The 18,893-nt window shown below is 40.4% G+C and overlaps 1 protein-coding gene across 1 annotated transcript in view; it reads right to left on the bottom strand.

The window, feature by feature from the left end:
• The window catches only part of oxr1a (oxidation resistance 1a), a 200,328-nt gene extending 181,628 nt beyond the window's left edge, over nt 1–18,700 (bottom strand). Inside the window, 1 exon segment of the mRNA XM_067448060.1 lies at nt 18,660–18,700. Within this exon segment, the coding sequence (XP_067304161.1) occupies nt 18,660–18,685 (26 nt within the window). The 5' untranslated portion in view covers nt 18,686–18,700.
• Nucleotides 18,701–18,893: the final 193 nt, after the last annotated feature.

Here is an 18,893-nt window from a genome sequence, read left to right as displayed (position 1 = left end):
ATTAGGCTCCTGTAGGAGTTGAGAAGATGACACTGCTGTGGGGGTGGGACAAGTTTGGATGGAGGAACAGAACTCCTGCGGGAGTGAGGTTGGTGATACTGCTGTGGCAGTGGAGATGAGCCCTTTTAAATCTGCTTTCCAAACTATCCGAAGACCCAGTTGTACAGAGAATTGGGCTCCAGTGGGGTGGAGAAGGTGAGACTGCTAAGACAGTGAAACAGGTTTTGAAAAGACGTATCAGAGCTCCTGCGGGAGCGAAATTGACTATAACTGCTGCGGCAGAGGATACGAGACGTTTCAACTTGCTTTCCAACTATCCAAAGAACAATTTGCACGGACGATTGGGCTCCTGTGGGAATGGAGATGATGACATTGCTGTGGTTTTGAAACGAGTTTCAATGGCGTATCGGGCTTTGCGAGAGTGGAGTTGTCGATACTGCTGCAGCCGTGGAGACGAGCCATTTTAACTTGTTTTTTGAAACCAGTGAGCCGGGTTGGACGTAGAACTGACACTCCTGCGGAAATATGGAGAAATCACTGCTGCGGCAGTACAAGCAAGTTGAATGGAAAAACGGAACTCTTGCGGGAGCTGAGGCGGTATCACTGCTGTGGCAGTGGAGGCCTTTGGGTGGAGGAACTGGCTTCTGTTGGAGCGGAGGAGATAACTGCTGCGGCAGTGAGAACAAGCTGGAATGGAAAAGCTTAGCTTCTGTTAGAACGGAGGAGATACTGCTGCGGCAGTGAGAGCCAGCTGGATGGGGAATGCTGAGCTTCTATTGGAGTAGAGGAGATAACACTGCTGCGGCAGTGAGATCCAGCTGGATGGGGAATACTGAGCTTCTATTGGAGCGAAGGAGATAACACTGCTGCGGCAGTGAGAGCCAGCTGGATGGGGAATGATGAGCTTCTATTGGAGCGGAGGAGATAACACTGCTGCGGCAGTGAGAGCCAGCTGGATGGAGAATCCTGAACTTTTGTTAGAGCGGAGGAGATAACACTGCTGCGGCAGTGAAAGCCAGCTGGATGGGGAATACTGAGCTTCTGTTAGAACAGAGGATATAACTGCTGCGGCAGTGACAGCCAGCTGGATGGAGAATCCTGAGCTTTTGTTAGAGCGGAGGAGATAACACTGCTGCGGCAGTGAAAGCCAGCTGGATGGGGAATCCTGAGCTTCTGTTAGAGCGGAGGAGATAACACTGCTGCGGCAGTGACAGCCAGCTGGATGGAGAATCCTGAGCTTCTGTTAGAGCGGAGGAGATAACACTGCTGCGGCAGTGAGAGCCAGCTGGATGGAGAATCCTAAACTTCTGTTAGAGCGGAGGAGATACTGCTGCGGCAGTGACAGCCAGCTGGATGGAGGATCTTGAGCTTCTGTTAGAGTGGAGGAGATAACACTTCTGCGGCAGTGAGAGCCAGCTGGATGGAGAATCCTGAGCTTCTGTTAGAGCGGAGGAGATAACACTGCTGCGGCAGTGAGAGCCAGCTGGATGGAGAATCCTAAACTTCTGTTAGAGCGGAGGAGATACTGCTGCGGCAGTGACAGCCAGCTGGATGGAGAATCCTGAGCTTCTGTTGAAGCGGAGGAGATAACACTGCTGTGGCAGTGAGAGCCAGCTGGATGGAGGATCTTGAGCTTCTGTTAGAGTGGAGGAGATAACACTGCTGCGGCAGTGAGAGCCAGCTGGATGGAGAATCCTGAGCGTCTGTTAGAGCGGAGGAGATAACACTGCTGCGGCAGTGACAGCCAGCTGGATGTAGAATCCTGAGCTTCTGTTGAAGCGGAGGAGATAACACTGCTGTGGCAGTGAGAGCCAGCTGGATGGAGAATCCTGAGCTTCTGTTAGAGCGGAGGAGATAACACTGCTGCGGCAGTGAGAGCCAGCTGGATGGAGAATCCTAAGCTTCTGTTAGAGTGGAGGAGATATTGCTGCGGCAGTGACAGCCAGCTGGATGGAGGATCTTGAGCTTCTGTTAGAGCGGAGGAGATAACACTGCTGCGGCAGTGAGAGCCAGCTGGATGGCGAATCCTGAGCTTCTGTTAGAGCGGAGGAGATAACACTGCTGCGGCAGTGACAGCCAGCTGGATGGAGAATCCTGAGCTTCTGTTGAAGCGGAGGAGATAACACTGCTGTGGCAGTGAGAGCCAGCTGGATGGAGAATCCTGAGCTTCTGTTAGAGCGGAGGAGATAACACTGCTGCGGCAGTGAGAGCCAGCTGGATGGAGAATCCTGAGCTTCTGTTAGAACACTGCTGCAGTGAAAAATTTGAGGTGGGTTCCTGCGGGAGTGACTGGAGAGATGCTGCTACGGCAGTGAATATTATTGATTCATTTAGTGATTTTGGTGATGTTGAATGTCAGGTATCTATGTGGTGATCCTGTAGGATTGAGTGTATGGAAACAAGCTGAAGCTGAAACAATTTTAGCTGATGAGGGTCTGTTGGCGTTCTTTGATGTGGGAGCGATTGGAGCGGATGTAGCTCTTGAAAGCCTCTGACGACCAGCGACCAAGTTTTTGGATCTGGTGCTGGGAGAGACCTTTTTGAGCAGTTGTGGTTGCTGCACCTATGCGGAATGAATGGCTAGAAAAGTTGTCTGCAGAGATGCCGGATAGAATCAGTATAGACTTGGTGTTTTTGGAACCAGAAACGTGTGACAGAGCGGTCAGCATCGTCTGTGAAGAGTGGTTCAGATAAAAGTTTAGTCTGCAAACTTCTGAAATGTAGGTTGGCTAAAATGGATTGATATGGCTGGATAGGTGATGGAAGGTTGAAAATGTTATTGGATTGCCCTTTTTTCATTTGATCCGTCTTGCTTTGTTTGATGAAGTAAGAGATTGTTTCGTCATCTAGTACTGCTAGGTCTGAAATTATAGGATGAAGCTTTGGGTTGAAGGTGGACGTGATGGTAATTTCTGAGCTTCTGAGAAAACCGGAGCAAGCCAATATGAACATTGCATCCAGAGTGAGGGCAGTATTGGTGGAGTGGTAGCCTTGGCGGAGATACATTTGGTAAGTATGTCTAGAGTTATTGGTTGTCTGGGTGGGTGGGTTGAGTTGTTTGGATGCCTTTGATGAGCATGGATGTTTGTGAATTGGTTATTTCTGGAGAGGGCAGACCAAACAAGTTTGTTGAATTCAGCTTAGATGACCCTTGATGGAGCTGACTTGGAGGTTCTTGGTGCTGTTGAGATAAGATATGAATGAAGTGATGGTAAGCAAAGAATAATCTGGAAAATTCAGCTTGTATATGGAGTGAAAAGACTTGAAACACTTCCATGCAGTTAGGTAGGATTGAAGGGTTCTGGGGGAAACAGCTTGAAGGATGGAATTGAGAGAAGCGTCAATGAGGGGTCTCAATGGGTGGTTTATGGGAATATTAGCTCTCAATACTTTGGTACTGGGGTTGGGAATGGGAATGGGTCCGCCTCTGGCGCCAACAGCCTGAATTTCTGTGAGGATCTGTGCTCTAATGTCGCTGGCGACAGGGGGCAGTTCCAAGGCTGTAGTATTCGGCGGGAAGGGCATCTGTGTTGCAGAAAACAGAGTGAATGGAGCACTAGTTTGGGAAAAAGTGTTAGGCGGATAGAAACCAGGGGCCAAAACCGCTTGCGGAGGCAACCTCTCGTTTTGGTCGGTCCCCGACAAAGGAGGTATGGGAAAAAGGAAAGCTAAGGAGGACAAAAAGCAGCTGGGCCTGCACCGCTAGCGGAGGCAGCCTCGCGCTAGAGTTTGATGGTGGGGCTGCAGGCCAAGGGAAGGGGTTAGAAAAAGTGACAGGAAAAGGCTGTGAAACAAAGCTTGAGCTGCTGGCGGAAGCGTACTTACGCTTAAAGGATTGCCTGGGGCAGAGGAAACTGGTATTGTAACCTGAGGTGCAATGCTGGAAACACCCACGGTCTCTGGCCCGGCGGAGCAGAGAGATGAGTTGGGCTGGGTGGCGGCGACGATGGCAGCGGTGGCTGGAACTGGGGCGCGGCCCGGGCTAGCTGAGGGCCTGCTGCAGTGGCCTGGTGCTCGAGGAAGAACCAGTTCTGTGGGAGAAGGGGTCTTTTGAGAGCGTGAGTTCGGATCCTTATGTTTACTTGACCTGTTTGTAGTTTTGGAAGGTGGAGTGGATTTTGGAGATGGAGAAGCTGCTTGAAGTGACACATACAGGTTGTATAATTTGGCTTTATTAATTCTTCTGGAAAAATTATCATCGGCACTGATTAGCACTTGTCTTAACCCTAGTACGGTCCATTTCTCTATTGCTGGAATCGTAGGTTGTACTGAGGAGTAGGAGGAAGCTGGAGATGGTGGATGTCTTAAAGGTGGAGGCGATGGCAAGCCTCTGCGTCTCGGTGTACGGGATGTGGCTCGGCTGGGCCTTGTGTTGCTGGAGATTCAGTCACGGTGTCTTGTTGGGTCGTGGTGCTCCTTGCAGCTGTGGGATGCTGTAGAGGATCTTCGTCAGATGGATAAAATTCATTCTCAGACATTGCAATGGGCAGGACCAAATGCTGATTTTCTTCAGCTCCTGCGGAAGCATAAAGAACAACACTGCTTTGGCAGTGGAGAAACGGTTAGCCAGAGAAACCGAGCTCCTGTGGGAGCATAGGGAACAGCACTGCTGCAGCAGTGGAGAAACAGTTAGCCAGAGAAACCGAGCTCCTGTGGGAGCACAGGGAACAGCACTGCTGCAGCAGTGGAGAAACGGTTAGCCAGAAAAACTGAGCTCCTGTGGGAGCAGAGGGAACAGCACTGCTGCAGCAGTGAAGAAACGGTTAGCCAGAAAAACTGAGCTCCTGTGGGAGCAGTGGAAAAATGGTTAGCCAGAAAACTGAGCTCCTGTGGGAGCAGAGGGAACAACAACTGCTTTGGCGGTGGAGAAATTTGCCAGAGAAACTGAGCTCCTGCGGGAGCAGAGGGAACAGCACTGCTACAGCAGTGGAGAAGAGATTAGCCTGAAAAACTGAGCTCCTGTGGGAGCAGAAGGAAACACACTGTTATGGACACTGGAGGAATTAGCCAGAGAAACTGAGCTCCTGTGGGAGCAAAAGGAAACACACTGTCATGGACACTGGAGAAATTAGCCAGAGAAACTGAGCTCCTGCGGGAGCAGAGAGAATAGCACTGTTATGGCAGAGGAGAAATTAGCCAGAGAAACTGAGCTCCTGTGGGAGAAGAAGGAACATCACTGCTGCTGTGGTGGAGAAAAAGTTAGATGGAACAAAATGGAAAAGCATGTTTGTAAAACCATAATGGGACTCTTATTTTGAAAGAGACCCATTTGGGTCCAACTCTTATTAAATTTAGCATACAACATTACAATATAATCACAATAAAGAAAACAGTCCTGGCTCATAAGAACTTGGCGCCATACATTGATTGTAAATGCTCTGAAACTGTAATATTCTGAACACAACACGGTGCCACATTCAAAAGTTTAATCACAATTAGGAAGATGTGATGTATGTTTCTGTCTCCAAAATATAAGATGGCTTAAATAATCATTATGCTGTATTGTCAACATTTAAGTTACTTATCCTCACGATACATTCATTCGCTTTGCGAGCGAGTAAATTTATTGTTCATCACCACGGCAAATGCACTTTGTGTGTGACAAGTTTCTGTCTGTTGTACACAGAGGCAGCAAGATCACAACAAAGCTTGATGCGTGCCGGAACTATGTTATTTAAGATACATTTCTATTTCTTGGGACAGGAGCTGTTGTAGCTGTCCTGCTGCAAGTCTGTGCAGTGTGCACTCTTTACAGTGTCTGAGCGCTGCTCAAACAATTGACTCCTCATTGATTGAATTGTGGCAAAGACCATATTACACTTTGGAAAAAACAGGAATTCTTTTACCGTGATGTTGAGGAGCCATTGGTTTGAAATAATGCTGATGAAAAGCAGCCAAAAGGGGCTTTAGGTAGCTTAGGAATTTGTAAGGAAAGTTTTTAGCATTGTAGCATAGCTTCGAGCAGCGTGTGGAGCCATGTTGACAGCGTGGGTAAAAAAAAGTGACCTGCCAGAATGCTGCAAACTTTGTCAAGGAACATTGGTGAGTTGACTGGGTATTTATGTGATCCTCCACTTGAGCTGATTGGTAGACATGTCGATTACTGATTGTTGACAGCTGGTTGGAATGACATCATGATTAGGTAGATCATTTGAACGTGCTTCTCCCGAACTTAGTTTTTTAAGAAACATCATTTTGAGCTCTGCTCTGATGCAGTCCTTCACAGCAGTTCAGTGAAGCGGCTCGTGAATCCTGACCGTCCTGACACAACACAGACCGACTAAATGAAACTTTAAGCAAAACATCTCAAATGGAGATTGATAAAATGCAGCTTACTTGTTTATTGGTGTTTTCAGAACATCCGCGGGCGAGAAAGAGCCAGATTTCAGTAATTAAATCCCCCAAACAGAGTTTTTCTGTGGAAAGAAACCTCTGGTTTTGACCTAAACATGTCCAATCTGGCAACCATATGCACGCTCTCGCTCTCTCTCTCGCGCGCTGGTGAACTGAAAATACCAATAAACAAGTAAGCTGCATTTTATCAATCTCCATTTGAGATGTTCTGCTTAAAGTGTGTCATTCAGCCTACATTTTCGTCAACGATATTGCATGTTTATATAACAGTAGACACAATGTAGACGGACGTTACGCAGTGACTGTGATGTAGCCTAATCTGCAATACAAATAGGAAAAAACATCATAGGAAACACCATACTTAAGTTCTCAAAAATATAAATATATAACTTATATTTTTACAAAATGAATAGCCTTGTCAAATGACTATCGTTTTAACTTATATGGCGGAAAAGGTGATGTTTGCTAGAAGGATCGAGAACGATCTGCAAGCAACGTATCTACAGTTGTATTTTGTAATACAAAGTAATATTTCCCTTTGTCATTAGACACACTATTTAGTTTGGTATGGTACTTGGTGTTTTCTACTAGCATCTTGCTTTATCTAGACAATGCTGTCTCTCTAAGAAACTTTCAATTTAATCAGAAATTGTTTTAACAGTCAATAAGTGGATAAATCACTACTTTTGCTTGCAGGAATATAGTTGCCACTTTCTTCAGTTTAAGACGCTGGGCTTGCTTGCTTGAAATGGGCCGAACAAACGAACAATCTTGAATTAAATTGTTCTGGTATCCGATTATAAACAGCAGCTTGTTTTGATGATTCGCTCCATTTCCGCCTGACAATGAACATGTTTGGACAGATGCAAATGTTGGGGGCGTGCATAAAAATGATCCCCAACGCTTGTGTCATGGTTGGGTTTATGTTGAGAAGCACTTTTTTTTCCGTGGAGTTTTGGATTCACAAGATTTACATAAGAAGTAGGAGGCAATGATGTTTGAGACTCACAGTATGTGATGTCCAGTTACTGAACTCTTACTATTTCACCATAGCAAGGTTGATTCAATTTTTCATTCTAGGGCACCTTTAAAGGGGTATTTTAAATTTGAAATTGAGAAATCAACTTTCCCTTGAACTTTTGATATATAAAAGGTCATGGTAATATAAAAATATCCTGCAAGTTTCAGAGCTGAAAACTTTGTTAATCAAAGAAAAGTTTTTATCGACACCAGGCCCAGGAAATCTCAGACTGTGCCACACCTTGATGTCATCAAACGTCTAATTCAGCCCACCGACTCATGGAGCTTTTCGGATTGCAAGCCAGCAGCAATAAACATGCCAAAGAAGATAGCAAGAAATATGCTATTCCTGGTTGTGGAAGAACACAGTCGCTGCATAAGGTTCCTTCAGATCCTAATATTACGAATGTGTGGTTGACCTTTTTAAAAAAAAAAAAAAGAAGATCCAGTTCATGTGGGGAAGAACGTTTGTGTGTTCGCTTCATTTCACTGCAGAATCGTTTGTAAACAAGACTCGATGCAAGTCGATTTGCAGACATAATTGAGATTAAAACACGATGCTTCTATATTGGATACGACAGGAATGGCGCAACACACTTATGTGAGTAATATGTGTTTTTTATATGTAATAGTATTGCTTTGTTAGAGATCATATTCCTTTCTTGACATCTTGACATTTGAAGGTGCATGTGCGCATGCGGTTCGCGTTTTTTTTTACTGATCGGGCGGGCCAAATAATACAAAAATAATATTCCAATCAAATCGCAGGTGGATGAGAAATAAATCATTGTTTTTGCTTGATAAAGACGTTTAGGAGCCCTGTGATCTAGAGAATCATTCCGGTTGCAGCTTTCAAAACAATCTCTCCTCTCCCTCATGGGAACTGACAGGGGAGCTGAAGCTCATTAAATATGCTAATATTATCCAATCCTAGCCGTGGGCATATACTTATAAGTCTCCAGTGTGTCACGAGAGCCTCAAAACCAGTGTAGAAAATATAGCATATTACTTATTAGTTTTGATGTGTAAAAACCACACAGGCGTCATTAGTTGACCTCAGACAACAGTATAAAAAATGTAAAAGCCAGTTCATGACATCTTTAAATTAAAAAATATTACATATTGTGTCTATAATTCATAGGAGATTATTTTAAGGCAATTACACCACTTACAATTAATTGATTTCACCTTTAAAGTCATCATGATTTTAAGAAAATATGAAACAAAAAACTCTTTGCCAATTGCACGCATGTAAATAAAAAAACAAACTATAGTACATTTATGCGGTTAAAAAAATATATTCAACAAATAATGATTCAATATTTATTGGAAATAATTATAAACGCACACACTGCATTATGATGCAGTATTCCATGAAGTGTGTTCTGTCTGTATTACTGTATGTGCAGTAATACAAGACATCAATGTAATTGACTCAGATTGTATCTCTATATTTTATGCATACAAATAAAAAACAAAAACATACAATAACATGTTATACAAAGAGCAAAAATAATAGGAGTTAATTGTAGTAGTATGGTACAGTGAGCTTGAGATTTAAAACGTAGATGACTCTCAGCTGACTTGCTGTCATTCATCTCATTCTGCAGGTGCACATCTCCATTCCAGTCCTGATCATAATAGCACTCATCTCGACAAAACTTTCTAAGAACAGCCGTCAATCCTGAGAAATAGCGTTTTGATTTCGATGAGAAGATAAAAGGATCTGTGGAAGCTTCATTTGATAGAATTGTTGCTGATGGTTCTGGACTTTCATGGTGTAGTGCAGTCCATTGTCTACGCCTTTAAATTACTCCCTATTGGAACGCGTCACGTTGTATGACGGTTGCAATCATGTACTGCTGCTGAAGAGAGACGGAATGATGAACATTGTTCTGCTTTGAAAGCTTATGATTATCAGAAATAACAGGCCACCAAATGAGAGAGAGAGAGAGAGAGAGAGAGAGAGAGAGAGAGAGAGAGAGAGAGAGAGAGAGAGAGAGAGAGAGAGAGAGAGAGAGAGAGAGAGAGAGAGAGAGAGAGAGAGAGAGAGAGAGAGAGAGAGAGAGAGAGAGAGAGAGTCTGACCAACTCAACCACTAGGTGCTGATGTGTCGGGCTCAAACTCTCAATGTCATGTTACCAATCGTCAACTCTTTTTTGAGGGTTTTCAACTTTTCTGATCAAATGCGTGCAATTCAATACTATAAAATGAAATACTATCCATGCAGTATATTGTGTGCAATACATATAGTATTATGTGTTGTGTAAATCCATCCATCCATCCATCCAGAGTTCTGATTGAAGTTCCTTTCATCATCACGGTCTTCCTCCATCTGGACACAACAGATGGTTGAAGAACACAAGAGGGGCAGTTTACAAGCCATCTTCTTAATTTCACTGTCTTAGGTAAAGTCCAAGCATCTGACATTATCCAAAGTCCATTTCACTTTACAACAAAAACAAAAATCCACCCCCACACCCCACAGTAAATATACATACATACATAACATCCATCCATCACATACATGCACAGACAGACAGACAGACAGACACATACACACACGCCCATACATGTGTCCATTACATCCATACTGTATGTAATGTATGGATTGCTGGATGCACCCCTAGTAATCCAAACATTACATACATGCATATATCCATTACATCCATCCATCCATCCATCCATCCATCCATCCATCCATCATTTTGGTGTGCATAGACAGCAGCTCTATAGGCAAGGCAAGTTTATTTATAGCACATTTTATACACAATAGTAATTCAAAGTACTTCCCATAGAAAAGGAATTAAATAATGATAAAATAATCACAACATACAGTTAAAAACTTACAAATCTAAAACTTAAAAACAACTTTCAAACTTAAAAAATAATAATACCATGCATAAGCGACAAAAATAACAATCCAATGTAACTAAAGGCTAAAATACTATTCCTGACTACCTTAATTACTAAATTCAAGCTCCCCTGTCTGAATAATAGAGTCGGTTTGTGAGACACACTATAGGAGCAACCCGGCTTCTTATAGTGACCTCCAGACAGCAGCTCTATAAGGGGCTTTTTCTGTCATGTAACAGCCCTGTCCCGTCTTTCTTAAGCCACTGGTAAACATATGACCACGTAGCTGACCAGCCAAATCAGTCGACGTGCAAGATGAATCCAGAAGCAACGTCCGTGTGGCTGGGTGAGCAGCACCAAGCAAAGATTACATAGCTGACACTAGTGCTGATTTACATATTGCAACATTTCTGGATTTATATCTGATTTGTTGTGGGTGTCTATGCAGGCCTGCACGGGTCAGAGATTATGGCAGTAAATAAAGTAGCAGTATTAACTATAACACAACTATAATGCACATTCAGGAACAGACAATGTTATTGGAGGAACAATAAAAGTCGAGCTACAATTGACTAGGTCTGTTAGTCCTAATTGGTGCAATTACAGATTACGTGACATTTAAAAAAATAAATGATTCTTTTAGTCTGGCTGAAATCAAACTTTTAAAGCATGTAAACGCACTTTTTGTTTTATATTGTGCTATTGGTCGGACAAACATTATAAGCGGTCTGCCATTGTACATTTGCAGGACTGTTAATCACAATCTCCAATTTATACACACGGCCAAAGTATTGGCAGAAATACTGAGACAACATGAACATCTAATCATCATAAAGCATTTGGTTCATTTTTATTACATTGTTTGTCTTATTTACGGCAAATTCTCAACTATCAGGCAACTCGAAGATTGAAATGATTCTCAATGCTAGAGATTCCTTTAGTCAATGCAGAGCACCATCTGCAGTTCTCAAGTTCAATTTTAAAGATCTAACTGAGCCATATTAAAGGCTGAACGGGTGTATAAAAGATTCAAGATGCAAGAGATTTAAAAGAGGATTAAAAGAGGAGGAAGAATGGTTTCTCTGCAGAAAAGGTGCAAAGTTTTTCTATGAAGACTAACATTACAGGTGTCTACAAAATGTCTAAAAGCTGAGTATGATATTTGGTTACCCTCCTTTCATAATAATAAAAAGATCCCAGTTCATTACATAAATACCAGCCTGGTCTCATCGTTAATACGTAGGTATTAATACGTTACTTTCAAAGAGACTAAATGTACGTCTTAGTACGTTTGGAGAAGTGCTAAAATGTAAAATATAGACGTATTTGCAACATTTAAACGTATTATTATTACATTTTTACAGCTAAAAACGTAAAATATTTACGAATCCATCATGAAATCTTTTTTGTTAAGAATACAAAACTTTATACTGGTAAAAACATTTTTTTTTGTTATATCATAAAGATATCTATATAATTTCCCTTTGACCATTTTATTGATTAATGTACGATCCCTTAACACTACCCCAAACCTAAACCTACCAATTTAATACAGAATATAAAGAAAATAAAAGGGAAAACGTTGGAAAATGACGATTTTGATAACAATATAGCATTAAAAAAAATATTTTGAACGGCTAATCCTACACTTACCCCTAAACCTACCCATTAGCATTTATTAAAACAACGTACTGTTATAAATCAAAGCATAACAGACAGACCAGTGTAATCACAATAATTTATTTATTGCAAAAATGTCAAAAGCGGTACCAAAAGTAATTCAAATGAAGATGTGTTGCAGTCGCAGTCCTCTCTGGTGGTATATAACGTTAATAGTTTTGTTTGAGGTACAGAGCAGAATGTTAGCTATTAATCAATGAAAATATTAATCCGGCTTCTCTCCGTGAAGTTGCGCGTTTCCCATTTCAAATACAAATCGACTGAAACACGGCATGTCAAAAATCTGTGACGAAGCAGGCGAGAGCCAATGAGCGTTCGATGCCACTGCCGTAAATCATGTCGTAACGCTTCATGAGGGCGCGTTTTTTAAAATTGAATTCATAACGAGTGCGAGATTTGATATTTACCGTCGCGCTACTGAGAGGAGATGAAGATCACAATTTGGATTTGTTTCTCGCAATTCTAACGATTTGGATTACAGCGAACGAATAAAGTGTTGTGTTTTGTGAATTGATGTTGTGTTTTGGTGTATCTTGTGATCGGCAGTTGCTGAATAGGAGAAAATGCCTTTTTATGTCTCACAGCAAACAACAAGCTAAATACTACAAAATAGTTGGCAAGAATGTTATTCATCTGACGGTTTTAAAATTCAGTCTTCTTTTAACATTATCTAGTCATCCGAAATGAGTTTGTAGCAGAAGTCACAAGAGCAAAATGTTATTTTATATTTCTGTTATTTTATATTAGGTTGATTAACTTAGTTAAATACATTTAATAAATGTGACTGAAAACATGTATTGATGTGACTATTGGATATAAAATAAACAATAATGCCACGATTTATGGGAGCCTGGTAACTTACATGTACACACTTGGATACATAGATAATTTACATTTTAGTGCTGTTAATAAGTCAGTATTGTACGTTTTTTGTGTGAAAACGTTAGTAAATATACGTGTAGTAGAATCACACTTTACGTAAAAATACTCACGTATTTTCATGAGATCACGTTGCAAATACATAGGCAAGCCTGTGAAAAATACAATGGTGGCTAAATACTTAATGAGAGGATCTCTCCAGAGAGAAAGCTATCTCTTAAGTGAATCACAAATGAAATCCGGTATGTTTAAATTTGACAGACTGAGTCTGCATTGGAACATGATCCCACTGCACACAGATTCTTAAATACATTTTTTCCCCCAGTTTATGCATGCTGCATTGCAGCACACTGCACTACAGCTTTATGAATCACACCGCTTCCTGTGCAGACAGACGACTAGTGGCACAGCGGTTACACTCTCAACCTTTCCTGCAGTGAGTAACACACTGTGTTCAAAATCACCAGCTATTCCCTACATTACTCAACTAATATAGTACGAGTGAGTACATTTGGACACTGAGTGCACCGGAAGAGCTGCCGGTTTCACTTAGTTTGTGCTTGCTGTTTAATAATCATTTGAGATCCAGCAATGGCTGCACCCATATTAAAGGTGCCCTATATGAAAAATTGAATTAACCTTGCCATGGTGAAATAATAAGAGTTCAGTACATGGACATCACATACTGTGAGTCTCAAACACCATTGCCTCCTACTTCTTATGTAAATCTTGTGAATCCAAAACGTGAATCCATTATTAGTTTTAACTATCCACAGTATTTCAGCTTATGTAGCCTATGTTGAATAAATAGTCTAAAATCATTTAGTTTAGACTGGAGTCAGGTGAAAACAGAACAAAGTTGTTTGTTAGCTAGCTGATCATTTTATTAAATTGTATATGGCAGAAAATGTGGCTATTTGTTAATTGTTAATGCTATTTCTAATACTGATATGATTCTATACCAAAACAATTCAACCTGTTGGAACAAAAGAAACATCGAGATAAGAGATCATACATAATGAGATATCAACATAAGATAAGCAAAAATTACTGTTTCGTTTTTTACATTTATTGTCAGTATTACGCTCGCAGAGCACACGGATAGGCTACTTTTACTGTGTGTGTGTGTGTGTGTGTGTGTGTGTGTGTGTGAGACCAGGTCTGTCAGCCACTACCAAAGACCATTTTTGACCCAGAAAAAACCCTGCACGTGAGATATTTGTTAAATCAAACTGTAGTTAATCAAAATAAAATGCAACAGGGTTTCTTTTCCTTGCTGTTGCACAATAAAGCTGCACAATAATATTTTCAAATTGTAAATGAAAAATATGTACAATAATTTGCTTAAGCAGCATACTAATGCATAACTGTATGATACATATTCCACCTCCTGTTATTCACATTCATTTAAGACATAATGGACTTTGTCTGAGATTAATACCTCATCGAGAGTAGCATTTTAAGGGGACTTTGAGTTTTAAAATGGGAGCGAGCGCTTTTCACAAAACAAACACGCCCTCTGTCAGTGTCAGTTTAGTGTTTGTCCACCGTATAGACCGTAAACAATATGGACACGTCGTCCTCAGTGCCTCCCATTGACGAAAAGTTACGTGTTATTTGCTTTTAGAAGCTATCTTGAACTCTGTCATGAATGTACAAACCCTAATTAAACAACTAAGTATAAAATATAAAAATAAATGTATACCTGTATGATATTACAATGTACTACATTGGACCAGCGGTTTGGAAAATGGATGGATGGATGGATGGATGGATGGATGGATGATTCTTCAGGCAAGACACAGGAATTCATTCGGCACAACCGTCAAAGTGCATTATGGGTAGCCTCTAGTTGTTGAGCGCATTGGTTATACATTCATTATTGCGGTGCATTGTGGGATTGAATGATTGCACTCGATAACGTCAATTAAGGTTTTAGGCTTCATGATGGTTGTCCCCTCAGACAGTGCCCTATTTAATAGTATAGGGCGATTTCAGATACAGTGATAGAAACACACACACACGCGAATTGAATAGCTCCCAAAGGAGTTAAATTATAATATGAAATATTATAAATATTAATGATAGAAATAATCTATCAAATAATCAATAATAAGAATTGAAATGAACTATATTTTTACTTTAAATGTTTATTTTAGCATTTATAAGCTAAAGCCAGTACTAACTAATTGTGCACTTCAGCCTTTACCGTCAAGCGTTTGACTGGCAGATGTTCTAAAATGATAAATGCTGTTTATCAAGTCATGTTTGCTGGCCTTTTGCAATGAATTAAGTAGTTGAAAAAACTATTCAAAATATCCAATTAACAAACAATTTTTCTCATGCATGTAGTGTCATAGAGAAGCACATCATAAATTAGTGTAAATTAAAAGCAGATGTTGGAGGAACTGACTAAAGGAACTGCTGCGTGAACATTTACAATTATTTGCGGAGATATTTAAAGGCAATCAAGTGTCAAATGAGACATAAATAAAATCTAATATATACTTATAAAAAATATAATATATTATTAATATATAGATATTATAAGAGAACAAAACAACAACATAAAAACAAGGGAAAAAAATCATTTGTTTTGTGTGTAAAATATATTGGTAGAAAATTACAACAGAATGACAAACAAGATTTGTTATTCAAATTCTGAATAAATTTCACAGAAAGCAAGCAGCACAGCAGTATTAAAACTGTCCCATTATAATCACTGAATCTGTCACTCATATAACTGTTTGATTCCTGCAGTTCTCTTATGAATGCTCCCATTATAATCAACGAAACCCGTCTATACTGCACATTAAATCTTTTATTTACACCATGTCTACGCCGTGTTGACTATAATGAGAGTTTTAAGTTTCGTCACGTCACTCGCTTGCAGTGTGCATGGAGTGTAACACTGTCAACAGTGCAAGCAAGACCCATGACATCTAGTGAATCCAGAATATGTCCAAATTACCGGTGATGCATTTTGTTTTGGGCATAACGCTTATTGATGAAGAAACTTAAAACATGCATTTATGGATTAGGCAACATTAATCTCACTTATTAAGAGAGGTTTGCCATATGATGAGCCTATACATTTAATTTAAATATCTCTGATTTCTCTATTTTCAAAACATAGCTTAGTGCATCTTCACAGTATATTTTTTACAAGGGTGCATGATATCAACATGATATGATGTAACAGTGTCTGAAATCAAATTTATCACTGCAAATTTAGCCTATAGGCCAGAGGCTAAATAGTTCTGATGAGCTTTAGATGCACTGAAAGGGAGAGACGCAGGGATAAACAGATGAATGAATGAACTGAAAGATAAAAGCTGGGAGGACAGGGGGTTGGCTTTCATCAGCAGGGCTAACTGGGACACTGCGGTTAAAACTCTAAATCCACTTTTTCTGATCAAGTGGGATTATCGTGGCCATCGTTTAGCCTAAAGTGCATCCTGGAGTGCTCACTTCACTTCAAACAAACACACAGTCTGGACACACAACCTAATAAGAGAATCTGCTTGCAAACATCTCATGCAAATGTTGCTCTTTTCTGCCATGTCTCACTTTAACCCGTCCTCACAGCATCTGCTAGCATGTCAACATGCTAGGGTGTTGCCATGGTCTTCTGATGTTGTTGCTAGTGCATTGTTTACAGACCTATACCAAAAATTCACCCCCATGTTACATTCCCTTTTCCAAGGAAAGGGAAAACATATCTATAGCAGCAGCGCTTGTTTTTACTCCTCGCATAAAATTATCTTTTTTTTGGTCCAGAAAGCTTATATAAATGTCATGAATTTTTAAAGCAATATTTGCTTTAAATTTGATCAATAAATAATATAATTTAAGCACATTCTTTTGACTTAAATTCAAAATAATTACAATACATACAAGAACCAGCTCAAAATATCTCACATTGGGCAGTATGCAGCAGTCCTGTGGGCGAAAATGCCTTGTTGATGCTATAGGTCAGAGGAGAATGGGCCGACTGATTCAAGCTGATAGAAGAGCAACTTTGACTGAAATAACCACTCGTTACAACCGAGGTATGCAGCACAGCATTTGTGAAGCCACAACACACACAACCTTGAGGCGGATGGGCTACAACGGAAGACCTCACTGGGTACCACTCATCTCCACTACAAAAAGGAAAGAGGCTACAATTTGCACAAGCTCACCAAAATTAGACATCTGAAGACTGGAAAAATGTTGTCTGGTCTAAAGAGTCTCGATTTCTGTTGGGACATTCAGATGGTAAGGTTAGAATTTGGCGTAAACAGAATGAGAGCATGGGTCCATCATTCCTTGTTACCACTGTGCAAGCTGGTGGTGGTGTAATGGTGTGGGGGATGTTGTCTTGACATTTTAGGCCCCTTAGTGCCATTTGGGCATCGTTTAAATGCCACGGCCTACCTAAGCATTGTTTCTGACCATGTCCATCCCTTTATGGCCACCATGTACCCATCCTCTGATGGCTACTTCCAGCAGGATAATGCACCATGTCACAAAGCTTGAATAATTTCAAATCATTTTCTTGAACATGACAATGAGTTCACTGTACTAAAATGGCCCCCACAGTCACCAGATCTCAACCCAATAGAGCATCTTTGGGATGTGGTGGAATGGGAGCTTCGTGCCCTGGATGTGCATCCCACAAATCTCCATCAACTGCAAGATGCTATCCAATCAATATGAGCCAACATTTCTAAAGAATGCTTTCAGCACCTTGTTGAATCAATGCCACATAGAATTATTTCTGAAGGCGAAAGGGGTCAAACACAGTATTAGTATGGTGTTCCTAATAGCTGAGTGTATAAATATAATATAATATAAATATATATATGCATCTACCCATTCTTATCATAAACAGCTTTGCCAGCATGAAAACATTTAATTGTAAATTGTAAAATTGTAATATTTTTCATAACATTATTTTTACTGTATTTTTGATTAAATAAATGCAGCCTTGGTGCCTTGTTCAAAAACATTTTCCAAAAATCTTACAGACTTCAAACTTTTGAACAGTAATGTAACATTGGCATGTACTCTCCCAGCCATGCATGCAATTCACGCCAGTTTCAGTTTATGCTGAAAAATGTATTTAATAAACGGATTATAAATTTTTTATACATTTTAAGCAGACTGAACTTTTAAGTTGACAGCATGTTAAAAAATAATTTTAAATAATGTACAAAAATAATAACTTGAAATTCTTTGATTGCACTTTAAATAATGTAATGTTTAGAAAAAGACCTAAAATAGTCTTAAAAATTACATTTCACCTAACAGAGTAAAGCAATTTGAGTATCAAATATCTGACAAAACGAATAAATTCGTGGCACTCTGCATGTTCAGTTTAAACTGGGAAACTGATGGCAAATAAACAGAAGCTCTGTGTTTTGAAGAGCACGCAGGTAAGTCCCAGTCAGACATACTGTTTTCCAAAGAGAGACTTCTCAATCCTTTCCAATCTCTTCACTCCCGCCTGCTTGCCGCGGACGTTTTTCCAACTTAGAGCAAATCTGCCTTTTAGTCTAAGAGCTGTTATTTTCCTGCTATTGACTGAACACATCTCAAAGCAAATCCCCCTTTAAGAACAACTTCCAGAGAAACAAAGATAAAAGCTACAATCAAAAAGCTGCAAGCTAATTCTTATTTACTAAAAGTTTCAGGAAGAACACTGCTCTTAAACCAGTTTTGATCACCAAAGTCCCACTTTAATTAAACTCAATAGCCTCCATACAGAAATGGCTTTTCCAATAACAGTTCTTTCTAAAATTAGACAAATTAGGCGTGAACTTTCACAAAGTCTTCAGCAAAACCAAGAGAACTTGTGCATGATAATCTGCAGTTTGTGTACATACCGTGGTGTGTGTAGCACGGGCTCCATTGATGGTGCACCTCCAGAGCTGATCCGCGGACTGACGCGCTGCTGAGGTTAAACTAAGGCAGAACCCAGATCATGTGACTGACCTTAAAGAGAGTAGCCACATCCAGGCTAATGTATTTAACGAATATATCCAAATGACTGATGATGCAGGAAGAGCAAGCGCCAGAGAAAAGCTTGAGCCACACAAGAGGATTTGAAGCTGCTCGTC

This window comes from Pseudorasbora parva, chromosome 7 (assembly GCF_024679245.1).
Source record: "Pseudorasbora parva isolate DD20220531a chromosome 7, ASM2467924v1, whole genome shotgun sequence".
NCBI lineage: Eukaryota > Metazoa > Chordata > Actinopteri > Cypriniformes > Gobionidae > Pseudorasbora > Pseudorasbora parva.
Note: the sequence above shows the minus strand (reverse complement) of the source record. Positions and strands in the feature narration are given on the sequence as shown.